At 54.3% G+C, this 25,299-nt stretch overlaps 11 protein-coding genes and 1 non-coding gene across 12 annotated transcripts; 5 read left to right on the top strand and 7 right to left on the bottom strand.

Annotated features, from left to right (window-relative positions):
* Positions 1 to 225: 225 nt before the first annotated feature.
* BZA70DRAFT_t92 lies at positions 226 to 298 on the bottom strand. Its single transcript has one exon. It is a non-coding gene; the product is annotated as a tRNA-Thr (tRNA).
* A 109-nt stretch (positions 299 to 407) lies between these two features.
* Positions 408 to 2,317, bottom strand: BZA70DRAFT_261183 (major facilitator superfamily domain-containing protein). The gene is made up of 2 exons (XM_064910895.1): positions 1,990 to 2,317; positions 408 to 1,931 (listed from the first exon to the last, which is right to left on the bottom strand). Exons 1-2 carry the CDS (start codon positions 2,199 to 2,201, stop codon positions 623 to 625), a joined length of 1,521 nt encoding a protein of 506 aa, XP_064765833.1. The 5' UTR covers positions 2,202 to 2,317; the 3' UTR covers positions 408 to 622.
* A 610-nt stretch (positions 2,318 to 2,927) lies between these two features.
* On the top strand, positions 2,928 to 3,909 carry BZA70DRAFT_93899 (mediator of RNA polymerase II transcription subunit 19). The gene is made up of 2 exons (XM_064915553.1): positions 2,928 to 3,345; positions 3,439 to 3,909. The coding sequence occupies exons 1-2, from the start codon at positions 3,165 to 3,167 to the stop codon at positions 3,852 to 3,854; spliced, it is 597 nt and encodes a 198-aa protein (XP_064765832.1). The 5' UTR covers positions 2,928 to 3,164; the 3' UTR covers positions 3,855 to 3,909.
* A 2-nt stretch (positions 3,910 to 3,911) lies between these two features.
* On the bottom strand, positions 3,912 to 4,899 carry BZA70DRAFT_285054 (60S ribosomal protein L32). Its single transcript, XM_064913666.1, has 2 exons — positions 4,658 to 4,899; positions 3,912 to 4,496 (listed from the first exon to the last, which is right to left on the bottom strand). Exons 1-2 carry the CDS (start codon positions 4,792 to 4,794, stop codon positions 4,238 to 4,240), a joined length of 396 nt encoding a protein of 131 aa, XP_064765831.1. The 5' UTR covers positions 4,795 to 4,899; the 3' UTR covers positions 3,912 to 4,237.
* A 170-nt stretch (positions 4,900 to 5,069) lies between these two features.
* On the top strand, positions 5,070 to 6,237 carry BZA70DRAFT_93699 (class I glutamine amidotransferase-like protein). Its single transcript, XM_064915551.1, has 2 exons — positions 5,070 to 5,394; positions 5,470 to 6,237. The coding sequence occupies exons 1-2, from the start codon at positions 5,118 to 5,120 to the stop codon at positions 5,988 to 5,990; spliced, it is 798 nt and encodes a 265-aa protein (XP_064765830.1). The 5' UTR covers positions 5,070 to 5,117; the 3' UTR covers positions 5,991 to 6,237.
* Positions 6,238 to 7,188: 951 nt separating this feature from the next.
* On the bottom strand, positions 7,189 to 8,263 carry BZA70DRAFT_291949 (uncharacterized protein; the record flags this gene model as incomplete). The annotated part of the gene is made up of 2 exons (XM_064914339.1): positions 7,189 to 8,184; positions 8,240 to 8,263. The coding sequence occupies 2 exons, from the start codon at positions 8,261 to 8,263 to the stop codon at positions 7,189 to 7,191; spliced, it is 1,020 nt and encodes a 339-aa protein (XP_064765829.1).
* Positions 8,264 to 8,305: 42 nt separating this feature from the next.
* Positions 8,306 to 9,667, bottom strand: BZA70DRAFT_93751 (S-adenosyl-L-methionine-dependent methyltransferase). Its single transcript, XM_064915552.1, has one exon. It carries the CDS (start codon positions 9,424 to 9,426, stop codon positions 8,584 to 8,586), a length of 843 nt encoding a protein of 280 aa, XP_064765828.1. The 5' UTR covers positions 9,427 to 9,667; the 3' UTR covers positions 8,306 to 8,583.
* Positions 9,668 to 12,318, bottom strand: BZA70DRAFT_93694 (uncharacterized protein). Its single transcript, XM_064915550.1, has 3 exons — positions 11,949 to 12,318; positions 11,811 to 11,881; positions 9,668 to 11,757 (listed from the first exon to the last, which is right to left on the bottom strand). The coding sequence occupies exons 1-3, from the start codon at positions 12,030 to 12,032 to the stop codon at positions 9,909 to 9,911; spliced, it is 2,004 nt and encodes a 667-aa protein (XP_064765827.1). The 5' UTR covers positions 12,033 to 12,318; the 3' UTR covers positions 9,668 to 9,908.
* A 266-nt stretch (positions 12,319 to 12,584) lies between these two features.
* On the top strand, positions 12,585 to 19,295 carry BZA70DRAFT_297646 (transcription factor/nuclear export subunit protein 2-domain-containing protein). Its single transcript, XM_064914571.1, has 4 exons — positions 12,585 to 12,977; positions 13,037 to 15,069; positions 15,125 to 16,041; positions 16,098 to 19,295. Exons 1-4 carry the CDS (start codon positions 12,772 to 12,774, stop codon positions 18,993 to 18,995), a joined length of 6,054 nt encoding a protein of 2,017 aa, XP_064765826.1. The 5' UTR covers positions 12,585 to 12,771; the 3' UTR covers positions 18,996 to 19,295.
* On the top strand, positions 19,296 to 20,465 carry BZA70DRAFT_285045 (D-isomer specific 2-hydroxyacid dehydrogenase). The gene has a single exon (XM_064913665.1). It carries the CDS (start codon positions 19,384 to 19,386, stop codon positions 20,380 to 20,382), a length of 999 nt encoding a protein of 332 aa, XP_064765825.1. The 5' UTR covers positions 19,296 to 19,383; the 3' UTR covers positions 20,383 to 20,465.
* On the bottom strand, positions 20,466 to 23,683 carry BZA70DRAFT_312923 (uncharacterized protein). Its single transcript, XM_064915003.1, has 3 exons — positions 23,447 to 23,683; positions 21,152 to 23,082; positions 20,466 to 21,111 (listed from the first exon to the last, which is right to left on the bottom strand). The coding sequence occupies exons 1-3, from the start codon at positions 23,490 to 23,492 to the stop codon at positions 20,473 to 20,475; spliced, it is 2,616 nt and encodes an 871-aa protein (XP_064765824.1). The 5' UTR covers positions 23,493 to 23,683; the 3' UTR covers positions 20,466 to 20,472.
* BZA70DRAFT_285040 (uncharacterized protein) lies at positions 23,684 to 24,807 on the top strand. Its single transcript, XM_064913664.1, has one exon. It carries the CDS (start codon positions 23,787 to 23,789, stop codon positions 24,645 to 24,647), a length of 861 nt encoding a protein of 286 aa, XP_064765823.1. The 5' UTR covers positions 23,684 to 23,786; the 3' UTR covers positions 24,648 to 24,807.
* Positions 24,808 to 25,299: the final 492 nt, after the last annotated feature.

The following is a 25,299-nucleotide window of genomic DNA, read 5'->3' as shown; positions in this document are numbered from 1 at the left end:
TGTAGGATATCTTGGTCTCTGTCTGAACTGCTCAGATCTAGGGAAACCACCATATCGACTCTGTAAACCTAATCAAACAACTACCCTCCAACCATCCCCATCCTCTCTCCCTCCCGTCCACCGCCACCCTCGCCTCATCACAAATCAACAATAAAAAGCCAACTACTCCAGCAAAAACAAAAATAAAAATAAGAAAAAGGGTAGGAAGAGTAGGAAAAAAAAAAGTGCCTCCTATCGGATTTGAACCGATGATCTCGGCATTACTAGTGCCGCGCCTTACCAACTTGGCCAAAGAGGCTGTTCTTGTTGAAAAATTAGTGTCTGGTCCATTATAAGCTGATACTTTTTCCACCTCTATTTGCATGTGAATCGTTTTAGACATACTGATGATGTTGATGACGGATGGATAGGAGATAAGATAGTATATTAACAGAATAGCAAACTGCAAAAATTATTGCTTACTGGGATTATAACTAGAATGCTTCGGTGCTGGATGAGGATGATGGATGAAACAACACTATCTTGAACACAGCACTACAAAATCATCGATAACTAGGATTATAACAAGTATCTGGTGCTAAATGAGGACGATAGCTGAAACAGCACTATATCAAACGCAGGACTACAAAAACCATCGATAACTAGGATTCTTCGGTCCCTCCGACAAAATCTCAGTCGACACATCCCTCACCGTCCGCTTAACCCCCTGCTTCAGATCCCGTCTCTTATTATCGGCCACCATCCACAACCCCAGCATCAACGTCAAACAAAACCCCAGCCCGCCAAACGCAGCCGTCGTGCCCAGCGCGGGTAGGTAGACAGGCGCGTCCTTGTCGAGGAAGATGTTGGACGAGACCAAGCCCATGACGTTCGCCATCGGCACGCCGACGGCGGTGAGAGCCGCGCGACGGCCCTCGTTGGGGGTATTGTTGTTGTACCAAGTCGAGAGCAGGACGGAGGGCGCGGAGGTGCCGGCGGTCATGAGGAAGCAGGCAAAGTAGGCGACGCCGATCGAGTGTTCGACGTCGATCGCCGCGTAGATGATGAAGCCGATGACGGGGAACATGAAGCCCGCGGCGATGAAGGGGAAGCGCATGCGTGTGAAGTCGGAGGTGAAGGCAAGGATGAGCAGGACGACGGCTCCGCAGACGTTGGGGGCGACGGTGTATAAGTTCGTTTTGACGGTCGAGTAGCCGAGCCGCTGGACGATCTGGGGAAGGAAGAGACTGACGGACTGCAGCGGCACGCCGAGACACATCTCGATCATGATCCACGCGAAGGGGACGGGGTGTTTAAACACGCTGAGCGCGACGCGCAGGTTGAGTTTCTCGTTCACGACCGAGGACGAGTCGCGCTGGATGCGCAGGAACGCAATCTCTGCTTCTTCAGGCGTGAGGAACTTACACGTCGTGACATCGTGCGGCAGGAAGAAGAAAGTCAAGATCGAGGTGAGCACGGTCGCGCCGCCTTCGATGATAAAGAGATACTGCCATCCGTGCAGCGACCCGTTCTTGATCTGGAACACGCCGAAGGAGAGCAAGCCCGCGAACGCGCTCGCGATGTTGGAGGCTGCGTAGAAGATTGCGAGGCGGCGCGCGAGCTCGCCGCGACGGTAGAAAGTGGTCAGGTAGTAGATCACGAGCGGGAAGAACGCGCTCTCAAACGTCCCCAGGAACCAGCGCACGGCCATGAGACCGCCAAAGTTCTTGACGCCGGAGGCGATGAGCGACATGCTGCCGAAGCCAAACATGAGGATCGGAAGGACTACAGAAGGGCCGTACTTCTTGCCGAGCATGGCGATGGGGAAGGCGAAGAGGACGTAGGGGACGTAGAAGACGGAGAGGATGATGTTGTACTGGTTGTTTACAAAGTTGAGGTCGGTGGTCATGCCGTCGGTTTTGGCGTTTCCGAGATTGCCTTTGTCGAGGGCGCTGGGAGGTGTTAGATGCTACATCAGAGATGACTATCCGAGAAGAGACAGAGACGCACTTGAAGAGATACATCATAGCGAGCAAAGGCAAGAGATGGAAATCAAACTTGCGGCAGATGCGACGCTCGATGACGGGGTCGATTACGCCGGCCGAGATGGTGACTTCGAGCGCCGAGCCGTCGGTGTCGGAGTAGACAGGGAGCACGGCATCGTTCGCGTCGGTCTTCTCGTTCGCGTAGGGGGATTCGATGGGGTTTTCGAGGGATGACATGGGTGAGGTGGGTGGAAGTATGGTAGAGGAGGAGAGCTGAGTCTACAAGGAGGAGAGAGGAATATATAAGCCATTGCCTGGCCTGTCTGTCAGAAGAGAAGGAGATAAGCTGCCAGCAGCTGTACGGCGGGTCTCTGTTTGCGAGACAGATGAAGTGGATAAAGTTAAGCTCAGAAAGTTAATTGAGGAAACGCTGATCATCGTCCGACTCGGTGCATTGCGATAGACCCACGAGCAGGGGAAACAAGGAGAGATAAGTAGAGATAGATGTAGAATCAGTGTAATTGACTGTTATTCTATTTGATATAACAACATTATAAGCACAAACACAACAAAGCCAAAAGAGCTGAGCAAACAGCCACCGGAGGCCGGGCCCGAAGAGGCGCTGGGACCGGGCCACTCCGCCGCCTCCGCTTGAGCTGAGTCTGAGTCTGAGTCTGAGTCTGAGCTTGAAACAGGCTGAAGAACAAAGGCCGCTGACTCGTCATTTTGCTAATCAGATAACAAACAACAAACTGCGCCGAAACTCAACTCAAATGCAATGCGCGACGGGGGCCGGTTGTTGGTATTTTTGTGCTTATTGCGGGAGTAGGGAGTCATGGCATGGCATGGCATTCTGAGTCGGGCTTATCTCTGGTATATTGCTCGTCTTGGTGCTCTACTGTCTGTGTCTGTCGGACGGATTGTGAAGAAACTGTTAACGCGCGTGGATCAGCTCAGTCACTGCACTTGACACAGATGATGTCGACGTAATATCTATTCATCCCTTTTCTACCAAACTGTCTATTCATCACCAGTTGAATAAATCAGTCATATACCCACCAGTACCATATAGTATTGACACTACTTGGCATATACTCCGTACAACACAACCCCAACCCTACCCACCACCCAACCTGCGCTCTTCACAAAAACATCACGGCATCATCCTCGCAGATCAAACAGACAACCAGACAACCAACAATGCCACCGCTGCATCTCTTCACAAACACAGCATACACAGAGCCGACGCCGTCGGCGACGCAGAACCTGGTGAAGCTGTTTGGGCTGTCGAACATCGCGGCCTCTGTTGCGCGGCAGCATCCTGACGGGAGCAAGAATAAGCTGCGGAAGAGTTATAAGGGGTTTATCTCTGATTTGCCCGGTGTGTCTATACTCCTCGTCATATTTGATTCATTTCTGTTTTGTTTTGTTCTGTGTATACAGTGCTGGAACTGAGACCAACTGACACTCCCAGGCAAAAACGAAATCCCGACAGAACACTACCTCCTCCGCCTCCTCTACGCCCCCCAAAACGACCTCCCCCCACCAAAACTCTCGTCCTCCCTCGACCCCTCGCTTCTCGACACCGTCTTCACCATGGAAAAAACTCCCGACACCGGCATCCCCGGCTTCGACCCCACCGTCCTCGGCATCCTCAACGCGCCTCTCTCCCCGCCCGCCTCCGCCGGCGCCGGTGGTGCTGCTGGGGGTTCTGGATACGGCAAACGTGATCGCATGTCGGCTGGGGCCGAGAGTTCGGCGGGTGAGGAGAGGAGTAGGAAGAGGTCGAAGAGGAAGAGCGGGGCTGTCACGGGTGGTGAGGGAAGTGATGTCGGACTCTCGACCGATGGAGGCAGCAAGCGGAAGAAAAAGAGACGGACAAATGCCTAGTCTTTCTATTTTATATACTAGTTATCATTATCTGGAGTTTGGTTGTTACTGCATCTACTACTATCATTTACATAAATACTGTTGCATCAATGTATTAGTACACGGCCTTTTATCTAAATATGATATGCATTCCATTGTCTTGCACTTCTTGCACTTTCTTCACTTTTCTCATATTACAAGCACCATTTTTCGTTTTGATAAACACCATTGTTCCCACAAAATAAAAAGCCGATAAACTGAAAAACAAGTTCAAAAGAGAGCAAGAGACGGAGAGAAAAAAGGGTAAATAAAACCATGTTACTATTCTTATATATACATTCCATGCATACATCGTAGCATATTCCCAGTCTCCTTTTTTTTCTCCTTCCTCATCTTCTCTTTCTTTAACCCTCAAGTCTCAGCTTAGCGGTGGGGTTGGTGACCTTGACACCGAGAGCCTTGGCCTTCTCGAGAATAGCAATGCGCTTGCGCGACGAAACGTTGTGGGCAATCTCGGCAGCGTAGGTGAGCGAGTGCATGAGCAGGACCTCGACGTCGGCAACGTTGCGGACGAGGAACGCCTTGTGGCCGGAGGGCATCATGTGGCGGGTCTTCTTGTTGGATCCGTAACCGATCTTGGGCATGGCTGAGGTACCCTTGAAGCTGTATTGTGTGTTAGCAGTTTGTTCTGTATTTTGATGCATGATGTTCCCTCTTTCTTTCGTTCCTATCCTTTCTTCAACAGTTCCTCACATCCCCTTCTCTCCTTCTCTTCTCTTCTCTTCTCTTCACTTCAGGCATCGATAATTCAAATCCACACATACCGACGTCGGATACGCGAGTCAATACCCTTGGGTTTCCGCCACGACTCGGAAACTCCAATGACATTGTCAGACTGCCATCTCTTGAACTTCGTGGTCTTCTTCTTGACGATTCTCGGGTGGGGAGCTGAGGGGGCCATCGTTTCTGTCCGGGATTTGCTGGTTGCTGGGAAGAGGGAATCTGCGCTGCGCTTCTGTCGAGGTCAGGATTCAAAACCAAACTTGGACGCTGCTCTGCCGTTGCCGCTGGGCGGCTCTGCGGGAGTAAGTGTGACTGTTTTTTTGGGTAGGGTAAGTGTAGGGTTGAGCCCTACATAAATTATGTAAGAAATTATTATGTAAGTGATGATAAACAAATTTAAGCCGATAAGCTTTAAGTTTGCTGAATCCGTGTTACTCATTTGTTACCGTTGGGACCTGATACAGCTCCTCAACCACCTCGCTCCATCGTCAACTCGCTGTAATGCCGCCCTCCCTCTCCTCCCTCCCCTCGCCGACCGCTCAATCCGACGCGAGCGGTCCTCGGACTCTCCGTCTCGCCATCCTCGAGACCGATCCCGAAAACATAACCGTCTGCGGCTCGTTCGCGCAGCTGTTTGACAACTTATTCACAAACACCGTCACCCAGACCGAGGAGGCGGTCGAGAACGTCGGGCTCGAGCTTGTTAATTATAATGTCGTCAAGGGGGATTATCCGGCGAAGATTGAGGAGTTTGACGGGATGCTTATTACTGGGTCTCGTAAGTCTTGCTCGTCCTCTCTCACCAACGCGTGCTCTGAGATCACGGAGATCAGAACTAACACACATACAACAGGAGCAAACGCGTACGACGACGACAAATGGATCCTCGACCTCGCAGCCTTCATCCGCAAAATCTTCAACTCCTCCACCGTCCGCCTCATCGGCATCTGCTTCGGCCACCAAATCATCGCCCGCGCCCTCGGCGGCACCGTCGCCCCCAACCCCGCCGGCTGGGAAGTCTCCGTCACAACACTAACCCTCGACGACGCCGGCATCGGCGCCCTCATCTTCCCCGACATTGCTCAATCCACCGGCGGACTGCTGCGGATCCAGGAAATGCACAGCGACCACGTGACCGTGCTGCCCAAGGGCGTGCATGTCTTTGCCTCGTCGCCAAAGTCGCCCGTGCAGGGCATGTACGTACCGCGCAAGATCCTGACGTTCCAGGGCCATCCGGAATTTAACGCCGAGGTTGCGGAGGCGCTGGTCGATCGGGTGATTAGGAACGGCGGGTTGACGGACGAGCAGGCGCAGGACGCGCTGGGGAGGGTGGGGATGGAGAATCATGGGGGGAGATTGGGAAGGCGGTCGTAAGGTTTTTGACGGGGGTTATTGATCCTTGATAGATGTGTTTAGATTTGATGGTGTGGTTTGGAGATGTGCTGTAATATAAGGAGTAATGTGTTTTGATGGTTAGAAATATGCAATTCTTGGAGTAGTCTGTTGATACACAGTATAGACAATACATGTACAGTCTATACAATTTATATAACAATCCATGTATAATCTATATACAATCTATACACTCTATACACTCTACCTCAGTATCTAAAATGTTTGATTATTTATTGCAGGTATCTGAATTAATTCGGATTATTCAATCAATCCCTCAAACTCCCAACCTCACAACGCCGCACAACTCTCCATCGTCTCAAGAATATCCCACAAAATTCCTCATCCCTCATTCCTCCGCCTTCTTCTTCCCCCATGCTATCTCAGAAACAACAACAATTACACTCATAATATTAAGAGGAAGAAAAGAGACTGAAGATGGCGACAGACGCAGTACTTCTGGAAAACCTACAAACCATGCAAACCCGGATCGATCTGATTTTCGAGCAACAGAAACGGGATCACGAGTTCCTGCAAGCGCAACTTGATACACTTAAAGCCACGATCGCGAAGACTGCTGTTGCTGCTACTGCTACTGCTGCGAGCAAAGAAAAAGGTGAGAAGAAAGGGGATGAGGAGGTAGGGAGGAGGGAGGTGGTGTCGCTTGGAGATGTGTCGAGTAAAATTGGCAGGTTACCGGAGGACTCTGTCAGGGCATATCTTGAAGAACTGAAACGTCTTAGATCCGAATAGTGAGTTTCTCTCTCAGTTGCTTTTTTTCCTGAGTAACTGCTAACATCAACAGCGACGACCTCGCCCGCTACGCAACATCGACCCTGCACCACCTCCAAACCCCCACCACTCCGACATCAACACCGACAGCAACAGTACTCGCCCCACTACAAGAAGGCATCAAGGACTACTGGGCCAAAGCCGAGGTGGATGCGTCCTCGGGAATGTTTGTCGACGTCGGTCTCGGACTGCATCTCGAGATGTCGTTCGAAGAGGCGAGGGATTGGGCTGCGCTGGTTGTTGGCGCGCTGGAGGTGAGGATTGAGAAGGTGCGGGAAGTCGTTGATGGGAGGTTATGAGAGTCTATAGATTATTAAATAAGAAGAAAAAGTACCGAACCGAATCCCGAACGCCGTAGTAAAATCAAAGAAACTGTACATCAACCGCATCACTCTTCAGCAACTCCATCTCCACTCTCCGCACCATCATCATCATCAGCAGCAGCAGCATCAGCCCCCGCAGCCACCTCCCTCCTCTTCCTCGCGCTCTCCATCAAATTATCCCACCGCGTCTTCAACCTCCCATTCGAAATCTTCAACTTTTCATTCTCAGCCACCAACCGCTCGATCTCGCCCTCGAGCTCTTTCGTCCGCCGCGATTCGCGCGCGCGGATCTCCATCCGCAACTTGCCGAGGTTATTCCTCATCACGTCGCGCTGCTTGCGCAGGTTCGTCTCGTGCGCGGAGAGACTGCTTGTGATTTCAGACACTAGTGTCGCGGACGGTTGTCCGGTAGACGACGTGGATGACTCGCCGGGGTCTGATGACGCGGCGGTCTCCTTTCGCGACGTGGGCACGACGTAGAAAGATTCCATCCCGGTGCCGTATTGATCGAGACCAGCGCCACCTTGTCGCCGGAGCGCGTCAAACGCGGCGACGGTCTTGCCGGATGAGTGAAAGAGCCTGGTCATGCAAATCTCGATCGTGCTGTTAAACCTTGTAAACAAATCATCGTTGCCATCGTGCCCCATCGCCGCCGCAGCAAGAGCCGACGGCGGCGCGAGATCACTGGCGGCTCTACTGCTGCGGTGCTTGACGTTCACGTAATGCTGATCAATATCATTCGCCGCGATCCCGCGTGCAGAAGCCAAGCTCGACGCCAGCGCCGACGCAGAGCTGCTCGCGCCCGATCCCACTGAATGGAGCTGCTGACCGACGCTGCTTTTCTTGAACATCTCCGGGTTCGTCTCGAGATGGGTTTTGATCTGCGCCGACAAGCGCGCGTATTTCTGCTGGAGAAGTAAGAGCATCCGGCGGGCTTCGTCGTCTTTGGTTGATGTTTGGAGGGATTCAAACATTGATGCCGCGGAGGCGTAGAGAGAGATCGCGTCTTTTGGCCGCCGTGATAGGACGGCGGCGTCTGCTTTGGTGGCTTCGGAGTGGGCCTTGAGATTGTTAGAAGAGAGCTGGAAGGTGTTTGAAAAGCAGATCGGGAGATACCTTCTGTAGAGTGACTTCGTCCATGGTGAGAGCGAGTGTGGATAGCGGCGAGATGACGATAGGACGCGGCGGTTGGGAGTTTGATCTGCTTTATAAGAGAATACCTGCTACAACTGCAACAACTGCAATCAACATCTGATTGATTATTATGGACTACAATGATGATATAAACAGAATTTAATGAGTAATTTCTGATATAGTAGTATGGTACACTATATATACACAATAAAGAAAGAAATCCCACAGTCAAACACCTGAACGACCAGACCCAGAAAGAACAGCAAACAAGAAAGCAAGACAATCGATCGAAAACTAGAGACTATCAAAACACTTGAGACTATCAACTAGCAAGTGATTGCGGCCACGACATACTTTATATATCCCGGAACCTTTTTCGACACTTCGAACAACTTGACCGCGTCGTCGTAGTACGGCTTTGCTTCTTCCTCCGACAGCCCCTTGAATGCGACGTAGGCACGGACGATAGTGCGCGCGCCGTCGTACGTCAGGCTGCGCATGAGCTCGCCTATGCGACGCTCGTTGTCGGTGCTGCCGTAGGGGCCGTAGGTGAAGGTGAAGGACTTCACTATGATTGCCGTCAGCCCCGCGTCCGGCATGAGGTTTTCGAGCGTGTGGCCGATGTAGTAATTGATGTTGTATTGCTCGCGCAGGAGCTTGTAGATCTCGCACAGATGCGGCGAGTGCGCCTCGACCAGCTCGGGGAAGACAGACTCGATGAAGTGGATCGTGCCGTCTGGTTTGAGGAGCCGGCGCAGCTCGGCAATGTACCGCGGCCAGTCTGTGATGCCGAACGAGAAGCTGCGGGAGTGGATGATGTCGAACGAGCTGTCGTCGAGCGGGAACGGATACTTGTTTGCGTCGATGATTTCGAAGCGCACGTTCGGCGCCGCGAACTCGATGTCGATCGAGTGCATGTCGAAGCCGATAACCGTCGACCGCGGCAGCGCGAACGCGAGATCGTTCGCCCACGAGCCCGAGCCGGAGCCGCAGTCAAGGATCCGGAACTCGGCGTTGACGGCGAAGTTGTCTATCGCGGGCAGGAAGCGGCCGCCGATGATTTGCGAGACGACGGCGTGCTGGAACGCGAGGCGCTCGGTCTCCTCCGCCGAGTGCTCGAACGCGTAGGGCGAGTCGCGCAGAGGAACGATTGCGGGATCCGGAGCCATAAGCTGGGGGTGGAGAGGAGAGGAGAGGAGAGGAGAGGGGAGGGTCGGGCGGGAAGAGTGAGTGAGGATGAGAGGCGGGCGAGTGAGGAATATAAGTAGTTGGTGTGGGTTGGTGAGGAAGCGCAGGTCAGGAAGCGATGATGGAAGCTGCCCAGCAACGACGGGCACTGCGGACTCTAGTTGATGCTGGTGACGATGGTGAAGTTGCTCAATCTCTTCAATTGCTCGTCTTTCTATCGATGCCGTTCTTCTCTTTATCGCTCTTCTTCGCTGCTCGCCGCTTTCGCTGTCGACTCTCCGCCGTTCGTCGGCCACCGAGGGTTGGACCTCACCAGCCACTCGGCCTGCCCGCAAGCGAGCACAGCCTCCTCCTCAGCCCCGCCTCTGGCTTCTAACCGAGCTACAGACACAGACCGTCCTGGGTTGATATCTACTTCCTCTGTATTGTTCTCGACTCAGCACTGTCTGCTTGTATCTGCTTTTCAACTGACTAAATCCGCCGGCATGTCCACCTCCGCATACAGCTGGTCCAACTCGCTCATGTTCGGAAACCAGTAATCCACCACGTCCTTGTCCAACTCCTGAAAAATCCACGCCTGGTCCAGCACCCCGCCCATCGTCTGCCCGTTCGCCGCCGGCGCCCGGTCCGACGAAATGTAGTCCTCCAACGTCCAGTCGCCCGTGATCCGGTTGTAGTCCTCCTCCAACTTCTTAAACACGCGCTTGCCCATGCTCGACATCGCCTCCGCTATCCACCAGTACCTGCCCATATTGTCCAGCAGCTCGCAGCTCCGTCGCCACCCCGTCCGCGCGGCCGGCGCAGGATACAGACGCAAGAAAACCGTCAGCGTCATCGCGACCGAGTACGGCACTATCGGCAGCGGAGGCAGATCGATCCGTCTCTCCTCCGCGATCTCTAAAATATCTTCCGCCGCCGTCAGCAGCGTCTGCATCGTCGACTCGGGCAGCTGCTCCGTTAGACTGTGCAGCCGTTTGTAAAACAGCATGATCGCCGTGCTGTGCACCAGCCGCGGCATGATCTCCTCCTTCTCAAACACCGGCTGCTTCAGATCTAGCACTTTTTCCGACGGCCGGGGACGGTATAAATCAATCGTCGTGTCCAGCATATAGCACGCCTCCGTAATCCGTGCCAGCGGCTCCGCTCGCGTAGCTGCCCATGTGCTATCGTCCATCGGCAGCCCTACATCTCTCGGATGCGAGTTCAGCGGATGCCCCGTCACGCACGCAGACATGTGGTCCAAACACCACAGCGACAGCCACAGCTTCTGCAGCGCCGACATCGTGTTCGGCGCCGCCGTCTCCAGATGGTCTCGCCGCAGATGGATCCCCGAGTAATGCGCGTAGTGAAACGCCAGCGAGATGTCTTTGGCCGCGTCCGTGAGCCCTCGCGGGCCTTCGGAATGTAGCGAGGCCAGCGCGTATACGCGCACAAGTGTAATGGGATCCTGCTCCAGCGACGCAAACAGCAGTGCCTTGATCTTGGCGTGCGTCGCAGCTGCGAAATCTCGCGGCTCGGTCTCGCGTAGAAACTGGCCGGCCTCGGGATGTCGACATGCCGCCAGCAGAATGCACTGTAGCAGCACCAGCGAGTGCTCTTGCTTCATCAACTGCCGTCTGAATATCTTCTCATCCACCAGCGGGAGAATACTGTTAATCTGCCTGAAATACACGTCCACGAGCCCATCCCGTTCCGGCTCTGGCAAAACTTCAAACGCACGGAGTGTGTTGAGGTACAGCACCAGCTGCTGATTCATCGGCGGCGGCACATGCACCTGTCTTCGCTGGTCGTTCCCCGGGCCCGCCGTAGCATTCTCACTCGCGAGCCAAACCCCAATCTTGTCATTATCCACCGATCCTCCTTGGACCAGCTCTGACGTCGGATCCAGGTTTGAAATAAACCGCCTCGGCGTCGTCACAGTCGAATCAGACTCGGCCACTACGGCCTCGGCCGGGGGAATTATCTCGTGGTCTATCGGATTGACGACCGCTCCTATGCTCGTAATTGCTCCCGGATGAGACCGCGCAATCGGCGCCGGACGCGGGAGCGAGTGCATCTCGTTCCTAGTCCGCGCGATCGCGGAGTTTATCGACATTACCGACTCGAGCTCTAGCCTGCCCGGCGACTTTGGCCGCATCTCTAGAGCAGCCTGTAGCCCTGGCGAGATGCTGCCCGAGATCGGCGACCGCGACGAGCCGCTTTTTTCTGCATTCTCCTTTGACGAGTTAGATTCTGCGGGCGACGAGCCGTCTCCGAGGACTGCTGCGGGTGATTTTTTGGCTCCAAAGGTGGGCGGGAGATCAACGATCAGACTGTTTGATACGATTAGTAGCGCCCAAGACTCTGATGTCTACTGTATACATACCTGCAGCGTATATTATTCCTCATGCACTTTGCACATCCACTCGTAGGCTTGTTGGAAGGCTGGCATCGCCGCTGTAAAAATCACAAACCACCGTCAGCTCTTGCTTGCTCTTCCCTGCCCAACGACAGCAATACTCACTCTCTGCCTCTTGCACTGCTCGCAAGCCTTGAACGACTTCTTCCTCTGCCTGTATCCGTCATTATTAGCCGGAAACACAAACATTGGCCGTGTCTGTTGGTTATTTGTAGTTGTGGTGGCGAATGGGGTTCGAGATGTAGGTGATTGCGCCTAGATTTTGCGGGGAAATAGCCGGTCGTCAACACCGCGGGCGGATCCTGAGGTGTGTTCAAGTCTGCATCTGAGTCGCAACTGTGCAGTGAGTGTTTCTGGCCTGAGATAGGCAATGCGCTATCGTGGAATTCGGATTGAGACGGTGCGGGTGGTGATATCTGAGAGAGGCTGGTTGAACTGCGGATCAGTCCAGGGCAAAGTTGATTTCAGGTTATTTGTCCTCTGCGAGCTGCTGGTTCCACGTCTGCGCTCAGTTCAATCACCACCTCCAGCAAACGTTGATTTATAAATGTATTTAGTCAGTTTACATACAAACAGTCAGCTACTGTTCTATTTACTCTTATCTATTACAATAGCAGCCTGTACCTATCAGTACCTATTCCCCTGGATCATAGTTCCAGACCCTTACATCTTACAATCACGTGGAAGAATTATTGTTCTTTTCTCTCGACTCCAGAGCACTGCAACGAACGAACGAGCAAAGAATCAGAGATCCCAGAGAGCCATTGGAGACTCTGCAAGTTGATTCCAGGTGGAATATACAGCAAGCAACCAGGCTTGGATAGTCCGGGACACCTTCGGTCGCAAATTGGATCTGTCCTCACTACTCTCTTCCCAGGCGCGAGAGTAACTCTCCTCCCCGTCTTCACTCTCCCTCCTGCTGCCGCAAATGTCGGACTCGGTCTTGAAGCGGAAGCGCGACCAGGAGGATGGCGGCGCGGCTACAGCATCGCCGGCCCCGGCTACTCGCGTGCAGACGCCGGATCCGCTCTCGGCATCGACAGCTGATCAGACTGTGAAGCTGCTGGCGTCGCAGTGGGTTGTCGTCGATGATTCGGTGGTCGAGAAGATTGCGAATAATGATTTGGAGTCAATGTAATTCTTGTCTGATTTGCCTTCTGCTTGCGAGACGGGTGCACTAACAGATCTTTCAGAACGAATGCTGTCCGCGAAATCATCAGCCAGTCTGAGATCGAGAAACTGCTACTACTCGTACACGAACTCACGCTATCAGCAGTCGTCGAACGGATATCATCCGATTCAGCAATTCAGGTCTTTACATCTCTGCTTACCCTCGAGAGCGCAGACTCTGTAGACATGCCATCAATCCTCATCGACACCTTCGCCTCCTTTGCATATTCACCAACCCTGCATCTACTTCTCAAATCGCTTCCTCTCGAACCGTCGCTGATCCAGACTCGTCTCGAGCCCTCGGTTCTAAGCTCGACCGAATGGAACATCCCGATGCTCGAGAAACGCGTCGTTCGCGCAAACACCGCGATGCTCTACAAACAGAAGCGATTCAACCTGCTTCGCGAAGAATCAGAAGGCTACGCAAAGCTCATTGTCGAGATCCACAGCGCGTCCTACGCTCCAAATAAAATGAACCTCGTCGAGAAAACCGCACAGACTATTATTTCGCTCATTGGATATTTTGACCTGGACCCGAACCGCGCGCTCGACATCTTCCTCGACATTTTCTCCGCCAACGTCGTAGCGCATGTTCAGTTCTTCCTAGCAGTGCTAAAGATCTCGCCTTGGTGGCCAGCTGTGCCGTCGACGGCGAACAGCATATCTGATATAGGACAGGGTGGTAACCCACTAGCTGCCTCTCTTCTCGGATTCAAGCTGCAGATGTACACCGAGCTCGAGGAGACCGCGCCAGAGAATCTGATAGTTACGATCGCGGTGCTGATCAAAGAAGGCTTTATCAGCCTAGGCGATCTGTACCCTCACCTCTCACCTTCCGACGACGATCTGCTCAAGGAGAAAGATTCTTGGTCGAAAGAACTCGAAAAGACGGCCTACATGGCCACTGCCTCGGCGCTGGCGTTAGCAATGCCTTTAACCGATGACACTCCAGGTCCGCGCGATCGCTCGAGCCAAACGAAAGAGAAAGAATCAGAAAAGGAGGCCGAGAAAGAAAAAGAGCAAAAGCAGGTTATACCTCAAAAGCCTCAGCTCGTGGCCGCCCTGCTCAGCGTCGGATCAATCTGGCCGGCTTTGTTTATGCTTTCCAAGTTCCCGTTCTTACCTGGTCCATACTCTGAAATCGCAGACACGCTCAATATCTTGATTGGATATGCGCTCACTCCGTTTTACGAATCGATCAGGCCATTCAAGGTGTTTCTGGACCCCGAGCAAAACCGCAAGATGCTCCCCGCCCGGCAGCGTGGGACCAAATCTGGGTTCACGCTCGTGATGCCGGCTCCGACTGCATCTAGGCGGGTTCTGAGCCACCTGAAACGCTCCGAAAAGGCCGATACGACCTACCGAGTGTTTTATGACTCGTGGACTGATGGTATAAAGCGGATCGAGAACGTTGAGGACTTGCTCTTCTACTCTGACTACCTGCTCAAATTTGTGGGGCCACAGCTTAGTCGAGAGCCGGTGCTGTTTACACAACTTTGCCGGATAGTGAATCATTTTCTCGACGAGTGCGATAAACAGAAAGAGAATAGCAATTCTGAAGGTCTGAAATACGACTCTGCGTTTTGGCTGCAGTACTTTCGTACGTACCTGCTACCCGCCGTGTCGCTGATAGAGGAGAACCCGGGCGTTCTTCATGAAGTGGGCACTATCCTCTTTCATTTTGAGTATCCTACTCGCTACGCCACCTACGGTGAATGGTACAACGTTCTGCCGCGCAACGTGCCTCAGCTCCGCGTCGCGGGCTCGAAGGCAGAAAAGGAGACAAAGAACGTGCTAAAACGTCTAGCGAAAGAGAACGTGCGCGAGATGATGCGGCAGCTTGCGCGAGTATCTTACGCCAACCCGGTGACGTCGTTGACTGCCCTTGTAAGTCAAGTTGAGAGTTATGACAACCTGAGCGGACTGGTGGTCGAGGCTGCTAGGTATTTTACTTCGATCGGGTGGGATGCCTTGCCGTTTGTGATTATGATGCAGCTCAGTTCTGGGAGAAATACGATACAGGGAGATGGAATTACCGAGCGGAAGTGGCTGCAATGTGAGTATGACTTTGAAGCAGTCAGTATGGATATGGTTTACTAACAGTGCTGCAGCTCTCGCATCGTTCACGGCAAAGCTTTGCAAAGAATACTCTCTTATGAATCCAGTTCCCCTTCTGGAGTATCTCCGTCGCCGACTTCATCAATCAAATACCTCAGACATTCTACTATTGCAAGAGATGATTCAGCAAATGGCGGGCGTCGCCTCGTTTGCTAACCTGAAAGAAGCCCAGATAGAAGGTCTGAGCTGTGGCCCAATCGTGCGTGCAGAAGTCTTGCTCACGCTCGGCGACCAGCGGCATCTGTCACGGTCCTCTGCCTTGCGACTTGTTTCCTGTTTACAGGAGCTCGATATCGTGTCTGAGATGTTTGTCTTGCTTGCGCAGCAGTACCGGACCGCGATCTTCAGCATCCCAGACTACCAAGCCCACACCAAAGTGCTCGGCAGCAGATTCGACGACTTGGCTGTCATCATCGCACAGTACATCGATCTAATCAACACCTTCCTTCTCCACGACAGCGAAGACCCCGAGCGCGGTCGCGCGCAGTTTGAAAAATACGCGTTGTCGATTCCTGAACTCTGCGACGACTTTGGAGTCGATCCCGTGATTGCGTTTACGTTTTGGCGGGAAAAGCTTGGGATCGATGTTCGTAAGTCTGATGAAAGCAGATGGGCTAGCCGACTTGAGCGACGAGAGCAAGTTCGCGCTGAGCTTCTGGAGCGGAAGCAGAAGGAGATGAAGGCTGCTTCTGAGAAAGAGGCTGCGACAGAAGAGCAGGTCAAGGAGGAAGTTAAGGAGGTTGAGATGGAGGATGTGAAGCCAGATAAGGAACAGAAAGAAGAAGGGTCGGAGATGGAAGGCGTGGTTACTTCGGAGGTAACGGACGCGACGGTCAAGACGGAGGTTGAAGCCAAGGTTGAGGATAGCGAGATTGACGAGTATTTTGACAACGAACAGCTCGAGAAGGAGGTAATTACTATAATATCTTTTTATTATGGTGAAAAAAAGCTCACATCTCTTTCTAGGGCCCATGGCACCCCCTCCTACACGACATTGTCGAAAAACTGGGAGCCGGATCTGATGCCGCTTACTGGGAGTATCTGAACAAAGGTCTATTTGTGACGTTTTTCCAGCTCTCGCTCTACGACATTCACATCCCGATCCAGCGGTACACGGACGAGTTCAACAAGCTAAAGTCCCGCAATCCGCGCCAGTGCGAACAACTCCAGCAAGAAAACCGAGTTCATATGCTTCATGTGGAGAGAACGCGACGACGACTACGATTTGAGCGCGGACACTGGTTTGAGTATTCTCCTCGGACTGCGCAGGAGTTTGCGGATCTGGAAGAGGGTGGAGTGGACGCGAATGCGCAGCATACAAAGCACGAGGTCGCAGCTCAGAAGAAGCAGGTCGACGCGTTCCTGGCGCACTGCATCATTCCCCGCGCGCTATACTCGCCCACTGACGCGACCTTTTGCGTCAAGTTTATAAAGCAGCTGCACATGCTCGGCACGCCCAAATTCCGGACAATCATGGCCTTTGACGTGTTATTTTCCGCCAACCGCCTGTTTGCGACGATGGCGAGCTGCACGCCTAACGAGGCCGAGAACTTTGGCCGGTTCCTGAGCGAGCTGCTGGCTGAGATCGGACGATGGCATGCGACGCAGGCTGTCTATGTGCGCGAGGGCCTAGGCCGGCACGAGGCGAACGGCGAGGTGACGTTTCTTCCGGGCATGCGGCTGTCGTCGCAAGATAAGGTGACGACGCCGCCGCTGGACGACGTGGATGCTGAGGCTAGGCAGTGTCATATGCTGACGTACTCTGCGCTGAAGAGCATTGTGACAAAATGGCATGGCCAGCTTCGCGATTGCATGCTGCGCGCTTTAGAGAGCGAGGATTATATCCACCGCCGAAACGCGTTCATTGTGCTGCGTTCGACGATCAAGACGTTCCCGATAATAATGGCGTACGGCAACAAGATTCTCGAGCGAGTTGAGAGAATTTCGCAGACGGAGGAGCGCTCGGATTTGAAGCTGACGTCGACGGCGCTGTATGGGTTGATGAAGCGACAGTCTTCGAACTGGGTGGACCTGCTTAGCTTCAGGTACACCGAGAAAGAGGCAAAGATCGAGAGGGATAAGAGACTGGCCAAGTTGAAAGCGCAGGAAGCTGCGGCGGCTGAGCGACGGAAAGCAGAGGCAGAGGCGCGTAAAGAAGCCGCAGCAGCTGAGCGGCAGAAAGCAGAGGCCGAGGCCGAGGCACGCAAAGCAACTGCTGCTGCATCAGCAGCCCCAGCTCCGTCAGCAACGATTGAAGAGACGGCGGCGACTGAGAAGGCAGCTGAAGTGAAGAAGAGCGGTATTCTCGGTCACGCCGAGGTCAAGAAATTAAACCCGGAGGCACCGTCGTTCCAGGTGTCGGCGTCCAAGACATCATCTGAGAACGAGAGCCCGCCAAAAGCAGCACCCAGCAAAGAAGACGGACGCACAGAAGTCAAAGGTGAAGAGGCCGCTCGGACTCGTGGAGAGACGACTTCGGCAGCAAATAGTCCATTGACGCCACAGCAATCAAACGCGTCTGCGCGGGTCGGATTGCCTCCGCAGTCAGCGGTCGTGCCGCAAGAGAAGGCAGCGGGACAACAACCCAGTACAACTGGATCTCAACCTCTTCCTCCGGCACCTCCTCTGCGATCACAATCGAGTGGTGAGCGTGAGCGCCGACGAGCGCAGCCGCCGCAGCAGCAGCAGTTTTCGATCCAAGGCGCGCATAGATCGGATGGGAATGGTGCTGCGCCAGGAGCGCAGGCAGTGCCATCAGCGCCGCCTAGAGGACCGCGGAATATGGGGGCGTCGTATGAGCCGAGTGGACGTGCTCTGAACGGTAACGGAAGTAATAGCAACGGCAATGGCAATAACGCTCCGCCGGTGCAGGCATCGCCATCTTCTTCTTCGTCGTCGTCAGCTGCGCGCAGCGGAGCGCGAGTACCACTCCCACCTCAGCAGCAGGTGCTAGCGAATTTACAAGGCCGACCGCCGCGCTTTGCCGGCCCCGAACCAAGCAATGTCGCATCTGCTTCTGGCCCGCAATCATCTCAATTTTCGATTGCAGGCGCGTCATTGCGTGGACCGTCGCGAGGAGCCGAGATCGATCCTCCAGAAAGACGAGGATCGTCTGGTCGACCTCCGTCGCAACCTTCGGCGGAGAGAGCGGTTAACGGCGGCGGACCACCTATGAGACCGAGCAGGACAGGTTCGAGTTCTTCGTTGCGAGGTGAGGAGAGGAGTAGTAGGCCCCCTACGCAGCCGTCATCAGCGCGTGCGTCGCCGTCGAGTTCTACGAGTAGATTACCTCCTCCACCGCCGCCTCCTCCGCCACCACCTCCTCCACCTGTACATTCCACGTCGAGCACCGCACCGTCGCCTCAGCAGCAGCAGTCGGAAAGTGCGACGGGCGAACGGTCAAGCCGCGAACGCGAACGAGAACGAGAACGTGAACGCGAACGGGACCGCGAACGACGTCGCCGGCGCGAACGTGAGCGCGAGCGTGAGAAACAACGCGAGGAGCGCGAGGGATCTACGGCCGGGACCGACGACAGGGAGCGAGAGAAGCGTCAAGGCGCGAGCAGCGGTAGTAGTTCGCGGCACCACCACTCTTCCTCGTCGTCATCGCACCATACTAAATCTACAGAGACAGGCGAGCGGCGGGAGCGCGACCGAGACCGCGAGCGCGAGCGCGAGAGGGAGAAAGAGCGGGATCGGGAGCGGGAGAGGGAGCGCGAGAAGAGGAGGAAGGAGAGACATGAGCGGGAGAGACGGGAGGGCGGGAGAAAGCATGAGCGGGATGAGGGCGGATTAGGCGAGGAAGCCGGTTCCGCGGGGGAGAAAAGTCGGGAGAAAGCCGAGAAGCGGAGGAGGGTTGATTGACGGAAGTATCTCCGTTGCTGATTATTTATATTCAATGTATTTTTATTCTTATCTGTTGTTTCTACACGATGTTGATGGCAGTTCATGACAACACAACTACCGACCACTTCTGTTAAAGATATAAACCACAGCAACCTCCTAATAGATACAGATATATTACTAACACATTACCTAACACCGTGGGGGGCATAGACGCGATTACAGATTTGGACGTGGGGGACGGCAGCAAAGCCGGGAGCCTCTTCAGAGGTGCGGCGCAGGTCGCGGAGAAGGAGGCCCCGCAACTATAAAACCACCGTCTGCTCTGCTTCCCGACTCGCTCGCCGCTGCTCCACCGCTTCTGCCGCCTCAATTGCACAGTCAGACACGCAAAACACCTACAGAAACAATGTCCAAGCCCTCCGTCATCCTCTTTGGCAAAATCCTGCACGCCTACCCCGAGTGGCAGGAGCTCTCCTCGCTCGCGACCCTGGTCGAGGACACCACCAAGACCAACGCCGAGCTGAGCGCAAAGTTCGCGCCCGGCGGCGAGTACTCGTCCGCCGTCGCCATCTTCCACACCCACAGCGCGGCCGCGGGCTCGACGATCAACGCCGACCTTATCGCGAGCTTCCCGGAGACGCTCAAGTACATCTGCCACCACGGCGCCGGCTACGACATGATTGACGTGCACGCGGCCGCCAAGCGCGGCATCCGCGTGTCCAACACGCCCGGCTCCGTCGACGACGCGACCGCGGACGTGAACATGTTCCTCATCCTCTCCGCGCTGCGCAACTTCAACCAGGCGCTCGTCGGCCTCCGCCGCGGCGAGTGGAACTCCACCACGCCGCTCGCTCACGACCCCGAGCTCAAGACGCTCGGAATTATCGGCATGGGCGGCATCGGCCGCGCGCTCAAGAAGCGCGCCGAGGCGTTCGACATGAAGGTCATTTACCACAACCGCAAGCCGTTGTCGGAGGAGCTGAGCGGCGGTGCCGAGTACGTTTCCTTTGACGAGCTGCTCGCGCGGGCTGACGTCCTCTCGCTAAACTTGCCGCTCAACGCGGCCACAAAGCACATCATCAACAAGGACGCGTTCGCAAAGATGAAGGACGGCGTGGTAATCACAAACACCGCGCGCGGTGCCGTCATCGACGAGGCTGCGCTGGTCGACGCGCTCGCGAGCGGAAAGGTGTTCTCCGCCGGTCTTGATGTGTTTGAGGAGGAGCCGGTTATCCACCCTGGCTTGCTCGCGAACGAGAAGGTCACGCTCTTGCCTCACATCGGAACCCACACGCTCGAGTCCCGCAGAAAGATGGAGCTCCAGGTGTTGAAGAACTTGAAGTCTGCCCTGACCTCTGGGCTGCTGGTTGACATCACCCCTGAGTCGGCTCACTTGCAAAAGTAGATCTGTCTTTGTTTAATTTAGAAAAGTCTATCATTACAATTAAGAGTCCTTTAACTAGAATACATATCATCATATCCATCATTAGACACGTCATCGATTATCAATCCTCCTCAAGGTCTGCTCAAACGTAGAGAGCATCCGACTCTGCTGCTCCAGTATAGTTCTCAACAGATCCGTCTGCGCGGCCTGCTCATTCAACATCTGTCTCTCGAAATTCGACCGCATTCCACCAATGTTGCTATTATTATTGCTGTTGCTGTTGTTGTTGGTATTCCGCGCACTCCTGCGCGGGGAGGAAGACGGTGGTGGTGGAGGCGGCGCTTGTCCAAGCAAATCCTCAACCCCGACCGCAACATCATCCGGCGCCAATCTCCCATCGTCGTCCTCAAGCTCGTCGTTATCGCTCTCATTCAACGCAACAGACAGACCCCTGAAATTCTGCTGCGACCTCCGTCGCGGTCTTTGCACTTGTTGCTGCTGTTGCTGCTGCTGTGGTGTTTGTAGTTGAGGTTGAGATGAGCTAGTAGATTGTCGCTGTCGTTTGCGTGAAGGCATTATCATTCCAGAGTTTCGACGACCAGACACTTCGCCGTCTGACAGGTCGCTACCGGATTCGTCTGCGCGACGGGATGGTCTTGTTCCGTTTCTTCGGAGTAAAGCCGGTGGCATCAGCATCGCGACGGTGTTGTATACCGCCCTGCTCAGACATGTCTGGCGCAAGTTAGTATCCTGAACATAATAATAGAACAAAAGCAACATCAAAACTTACTCGATTCTTCCCTAAAATCCTTCGATGATCGTGCGGAGTGAGATCCCACCACGCCTTCTTCGTAGTCTGGATCGCAGACCCGATCGCGTTCCGCTCTCGATTAATCCGATCCTCCTCATAATCCGTCACAAACTTGTAACTGCTCACGAGACCATACAACTTATCATACACCGCCTTCGCCGGTCGCCGAATTATCGGCTCATACGCTTCGCCTCCGCTTCCCCCGCCCCCCGCGCCTCCAGCACCGCCTGCGCCGTCTGCGTCGCGATGCTGCGCAGAGTGCTGCTGATGCTGGTGGTGCATGAGTTGTTCCTGGCGCGCGCAGAAGGTGGCGTAGGTATCCTCGATAAGGTCATCGAGCGGAAGAAACTCAGCTTCCGGTCCGCGTGCGGTACGCACGTCGTGGTGCGCTTGTAGGAGCGCAATCAGTTCGTCGTCGGTCCAGTGCTTGAGCTTGTTTGTCGTCGCGTTGACCATACCCGGTGATTGCTGCTGCTGCGACTGCTGCTGTTGCTGTTGAAGGTGCTGGTGGTGCTGCATATGCTGCTGTTGCTGCTGTTGATGTTGCTGCTGCGATGGATCCATAAGATATGTCGCGGTGGGCGCAGTGTTCATGAACGACGAGCCAGACGCCAACGTATCGGCCGTGGTCATCCACGCAAACCGCGAATCCTGTGGAATCGCCCCGCGCTGATCATCATACGCTCCATATGCCGCTGCTGCTGCTGCTGCTGCTGCGGCCGCGGCGGCGGCAGCGGCGGCAGATGACGAATTGTTGCTGTTGTTGTTACCGCCGTTGTTCATGCCTTGGTTGGCGAGACCTCCGTTCTGATTACCCGTCATACTCGCGACCGCGACATCATGTGCGGTAGTCTTGAAGATCGAGTGCGTGCGAATGAGATGTCGGATGAGGTTCTTGGTGCCCTGGATATACTTGTACTGCGCGTTACAGCGACACACCGTCGAGCCGTCGGCATCGGTCTGACGCGCGTCCACGCCGACTACTTCGCGCATGTAATCAGTCTGTCCTCTGCGCCGCTGGTTCTGCACGACCCCCACGTCGTCATCATCGTCTTCGTCTTCGTCCTCGTCGCCGTCGTCGCCGTCAAGCTTGCCGCCCGCGTTCTGATTAGATGCTCCGTTCGCGGAGACGGAGGCGCCGGAAGAACCCGGGGCTTGTCCGTTTTTGCTGGCGGAGGCGGCGACGTTGGATGCAGCGGCGGTGCCGGCTGCGGTCGAGGCGGTGGAGTCCTTGCGCGACTTCTTGGATGGCGTCGCGGATGGGAGCTGGCAGATTGCGTACATTATACCGTCTTGGCCCTGGACCTTGACGAAGTAGTTCCAGACCCATGACTGCTGGGTTTTCTTCTTCGATGAGGAGGAGGGCGTGAGAGAAGCAGCGGCGGCTGAGGTGGAGGAAGAAAGAGGAGCGGGCGAGGCGTTTGGTTCCGGATGGAGGAGATGCTGGTGCTGGTGGGGGAGGGGATGAGGGTGTTGAGTCTGCTGAGGGAGGTACGGCTGCTGCTGCTGGTGCTGCAGCGGCAGCGCGAGCACTCTGTTGTGCTGCTGTTGCTGTTGCTGTTGCTGCTGTTGTTGCTGCTGGTGATGCTGCTGTGGCTGCGGTTGCTGATGAGGATGCTGCAGCTGTGGTTGTGGCTGCTGATGCTGCTGATGCTGCTGCTGATGCTGTTGATGTGGCAGAAGGGGCTGCAAGGGGTGGTGCAGATGGTGGATGCTCTGCAGCGGCAGCGCCGGCGCAGGCGGGTTGAGCATCTGCTGGTGCAGCGGCGTCGGACGCGCGTAGCTCATTGTCGCGTCTTCTGGGCTGCGGATGGTTTGTTTGCGTGGGGTTTGTTTACTTTGTGGGGAGCCAGAAAGTCTGCGTGCGGGTCGGGTCGGGCGAGGAGAGGATGTGGGTCGTGATGTTAATGCTTAGTCATGGATTAGTAATGATTGGGATGCAGCTGGATTTCTACCCCCGTTGTGTCTGTCAATACTCTGGATATTACTACGCACTGATTACTTCTTAGTAGTTTTCTATCAGATGTCTGAACACGCTCGCATATACATGCTGCATCTTCGAGATGTCCATTGTGTTAGGGTTTAATGCGCATTGACAGCGCAGCCGAGCCAGAACCACCTGAGCCGGGATGAGCTGAGGAATGAGACGAGGGCTTATGAGGACGGGGAATGAAGACGAATGCGAACTGTAAGAGAGCTCAGAAGTCAGCAGCTGTGTTGACTGTATCAGCTGGAAATTGCTGACCTCGACATTGACTGTTTGACTGCACTCACTGTCGAGCAGCTGGAAGAGGAAGTATGACAGAGGCAGTACAGCCATCGCACGGTGCCCTTCTACATCGGCAGCCACTATCCTGCATTCTCCAAAGCATTCTGTAACTTCAAATACAAACTCCTCATCAGAATACACACAGTTAATAGACAGGAAGCAAAAGACGTGGTCACATGACAAATGATCTGCGTGCGCGTGGCCGATGACGTCGTCGACCGAAGCGACGATCGCTTCGCTTCATAAAGCTGGTTCGGTCTCGATCTGTTCTCTGTTCTTCCTCTGATCCTTCATCTACTACCTCGACTACTGTTCTCTGTTGATTCATACTCTGCTCACATCGCAATGGACTCAACCATCTCAAGATCCTCCGTCCAGCGTCTCGTCGCGGTCGGCTCCTTTGCCCTTGCAATCATCACAAATTTCTACTACCTCTCCGGCCGCGGAATCGCAGGGAATCACCAGTCCGAAGCCTTCCACCTCGAATACACCCCCTTCACCCCCAACATCGTCTTCCTCTTTTTCTTCTGGATCGCCTCCTACCTCGCCCAGGTCGCCTTCCTGCACCAGCTCTTCGCCGGCTCCTCTGACGCCCAAAAGGACGCCTCGCAGGCGGCTTACTTCCTCTCCGCCTTCAACCTCCTGCACTTCCTCTGGCTCGTCCTCCTCGCGCACGCCCACTTCATCCTTGCAGAGTTCGTCGTCGTCCTCAACTTCCTCCTCACCGGCGCGCTCTACTGGTCCAAGCGCACCCATAACCTCTCCCCTCCCCTCAAGTGGCTCACGATCCACTTCGCCGCCTCAGCTCTCCCGTTCGCCTGGTGCCTCTTCGCCATCTTCTGGACCGGTGCCGTCGCCGTCCACGCGCACAACCTCTTTGCGCGCATCTTCGCAAACATCTTCATCTGGGTCCTCTACCTCTTCCCCACCGCTTCCCTCCTAGTCTTTGCTGACTGGGGCTTTGCCTTTGCCTCTGCCTTTCTCGTCTGGGGCCTCGCGGTCGGCCAGATCTTTGTCAAGACCTTTGCGCTGCAGTGGATTTTTGCCTTAATTATCGCTGCCTTGCTCACCGTCCAGGGTGCGGTCGTCATGTTTGCCACGGGATTCAAGGGACTCTTGCCTGCTGACACCCAGGCTTCGATCGAGGACGGCATCGAAAACGTCCAGAACGCTGTTCGCGGTGAGGAAACCCCGCTCATCAACTGATCTCCATAACTTATTACTCCAGAGATGAAAAGAAAAGGAAAAGAAAAAGTGCATTCACTCATTCACTACTTGAAAAAATTTCAATTACTATACAAAAATAAATGTCTACATGTAACGCCTAACACTTTGTAGCGGCGCGCTTCTACATATAATTTGCCCATTTCTCCTTCTCCACAGCATCCCACACCAGCCAACCATGGTATCCACCAAAACAGAAAGTTGAGAGCTCTTATTTATCAAGCTATTTAGAAGGAAAAAAAAGTGGAGCTGTAGAAGCGCTGCCAAGGCATATAATTGATCGTGAAAGTACCTTACATGACAGGATGAACAATCAACACGTTTGACGATATTGCCGCGCGAATTGCTTGAAATTAAACGAGAGAGAAGTAATTTATTTCTTTGATGTATTGTCAATCTAGAAAGATGAAGATCGATTCTCATTTGGCAGACGTGGATATATGGCTTATGGTTTACCGGCAGAGCACGATGCAGCACGCGCCAGATAGAACTGGGCCTCCAGATTCGCCAAATCACAACAAAAGGATTTGAAACGCGTCTTACTTGTCTGTTCAACTATTGAGGGACCCTTTTTCAGGAAGATCTTGTGAAGATAAACGCGTGGGGTTAGCATGTACGAGATCTTCGAGCTCTA

The sequence above is a fragment of the Myxozyma melibiosi genome, assembly GCF_037950935.1.
Source record: "Myxozyma melibiosi strain Phaff 52-87 chromosome Unknown BZA70scaffold_15, whole genome shotgun sequence".
Lineage (NCBI taxonomy): Eukaryota > Fungi > Ascomycota > Lipomycetes > Lipomycetales > Lipomycetaceae > Myxozyma > Myxozyma melibiosi.
The sequence above is the reverse complement of the archived record's forward strand: the minus strand, read 5'-3'. Positions and strand labels throughout refer to the sequence as shown.

Bases quoted from the DNA above. Each gene is read 5' to 3' on its own strand.
- BZA70DRAFT_285045 (XM_064913665.1), top strand. From the start codon at position 19,384: ATGTCCAAGCCCTCCGTCATCCTCTTTGGCAAAATCCTGCACGCCTAC.
- BZA70DRAFT_93694 (XM_064915550.1), bottom strand. From the start codon at position 12,032: ATGTTTGTGTTTCCGGCTAATAATGACGGATACAGGCAGAGGAAGAAG. The intron at 11,882-11,948 runs GTGAGTATTGCT...TGATTTTTACAG, and splicing joins AGCAGTGCAAGAGGCAGAGA to CGGCGATGCCAGCCTTCCAA. The intron at 11,758-11,810 runs GTATGTATACAG...CGTATCAAACAG, and splicing joins AGGAATAATATACGCTGCAG to TCTGATCGTTGATCTCCCGC.
- BZA70DRAFT_93699 (XM_064915551.1), top strand. From the start codon at position 5,118: ATGCCGCCCTCCCTCTCCTCCCTCCCCTCGCCGACCGCTCAATCCGAC. The intron at 5,395-5,469 runs GTAAGTCTTGCT...CACATACAACAG, and splicing joins GATGCTTATTACTGGGTCTC to GAGCAAACGCGTACGACGAC.
- BZA70DRAFT_285054 (XM_064913666.1), bottom strand. From the start codon at position 4,794: ATGGCCCCCTCAGCTCCCCACCCGAGAATCGTCAAGAAGAAGACCACG. The intron at 4,497-4,657 runs GTATGTGTGGAT...CACACAATACAG, and splicing joins GACTCGCGTATCCGACGTCG to CTTCAAGGGTACCTCAGCCA.
- BZA70DRAFT_93899 (XM_064915553.1), top strand. From the start codon at position 3,165: ATGCCACCGCTGCATCTCTTCACAAACACAGCATACACAGAGCCGACG. The intron at 3,346-3,438 runs GTGTGTCTATAC...TGACACTCCCAG, and splicing joins GTTTATCTCTGATTTGCCCG to GCAAAAACGAAATCCCGACA.
- BZA70DRAFT_93751 (XM_064915552.1), bottom strand. From the start codon at position 9,426: ATGGCTCCGGATCCCGCAATCGTTCCTCTGCGCGACTCGCCCTACGCG.
- BZA70DRAFT_285040 (XM_064913664.1), top strand. From the start codon at position 23,787: ATGGACTCAACCATCTCAAGATCCTCCGTCCAGCGTCTCGTCGCGGTC.
- BZA70DRAFT_297646 (XM_064914571.1), top strand. From the start codon at position 12,772: ATGTCGGACTCGGTCTTGAAGCGGAAGCGCGACCAGGAGGATGGCGGC. The intron at 15,070-15,124 runs GTGAGTATGACT...ACAGTGCTGCAG, and splicing joins CGAGCGGAAGTGGCTGCAAT to CTCTCGCATCGTTCACGGCA. The intron at 16,042-16,097 runs GTAATTACTATA...ATCTCTTTCTAG, and splicing joins ACGAACAGCTCGAGAAGGAG to GGCCCATGGCACCCCCTCCT.
- BZA70DRAFT_261183 (XM_064910895.1), bottom strand. From the start codon at position 2,201: ATGTCATCCCTCGAAAACCCCATCGAATCCCCCTACGCGAACGAGAAG. The intron at 1,932-1,989 runs GTGCGTCTCTGT...AACACCTCCCAG, and splicing joins GCTATGATGTATCTCTTCAA to CGCCCTCGACAAAGGCAATC.
- BZA70DRAFT_312923 (XM_064915003.1), bottom strand. From the start codon at position 23,492: ATGGCTGTACTGCCTCTGTCATACTTCCTCTTCCAGCTGCTCGACA. The intron at 23,083-23,446 runs GTGAGTGCAGTC...TCCATGACTAAG, and splicing joins CCTCTTCCAGCTGCTCGACA to CATTAACATCACGACCCACA. The intron at 21,112-21,151 runs GTAAGTTTTGAT...TATTATGTTCAG, and splicing joins GGATTTTAGGGAAGAATCGA to GATACTAACTTGCGCCAGAC.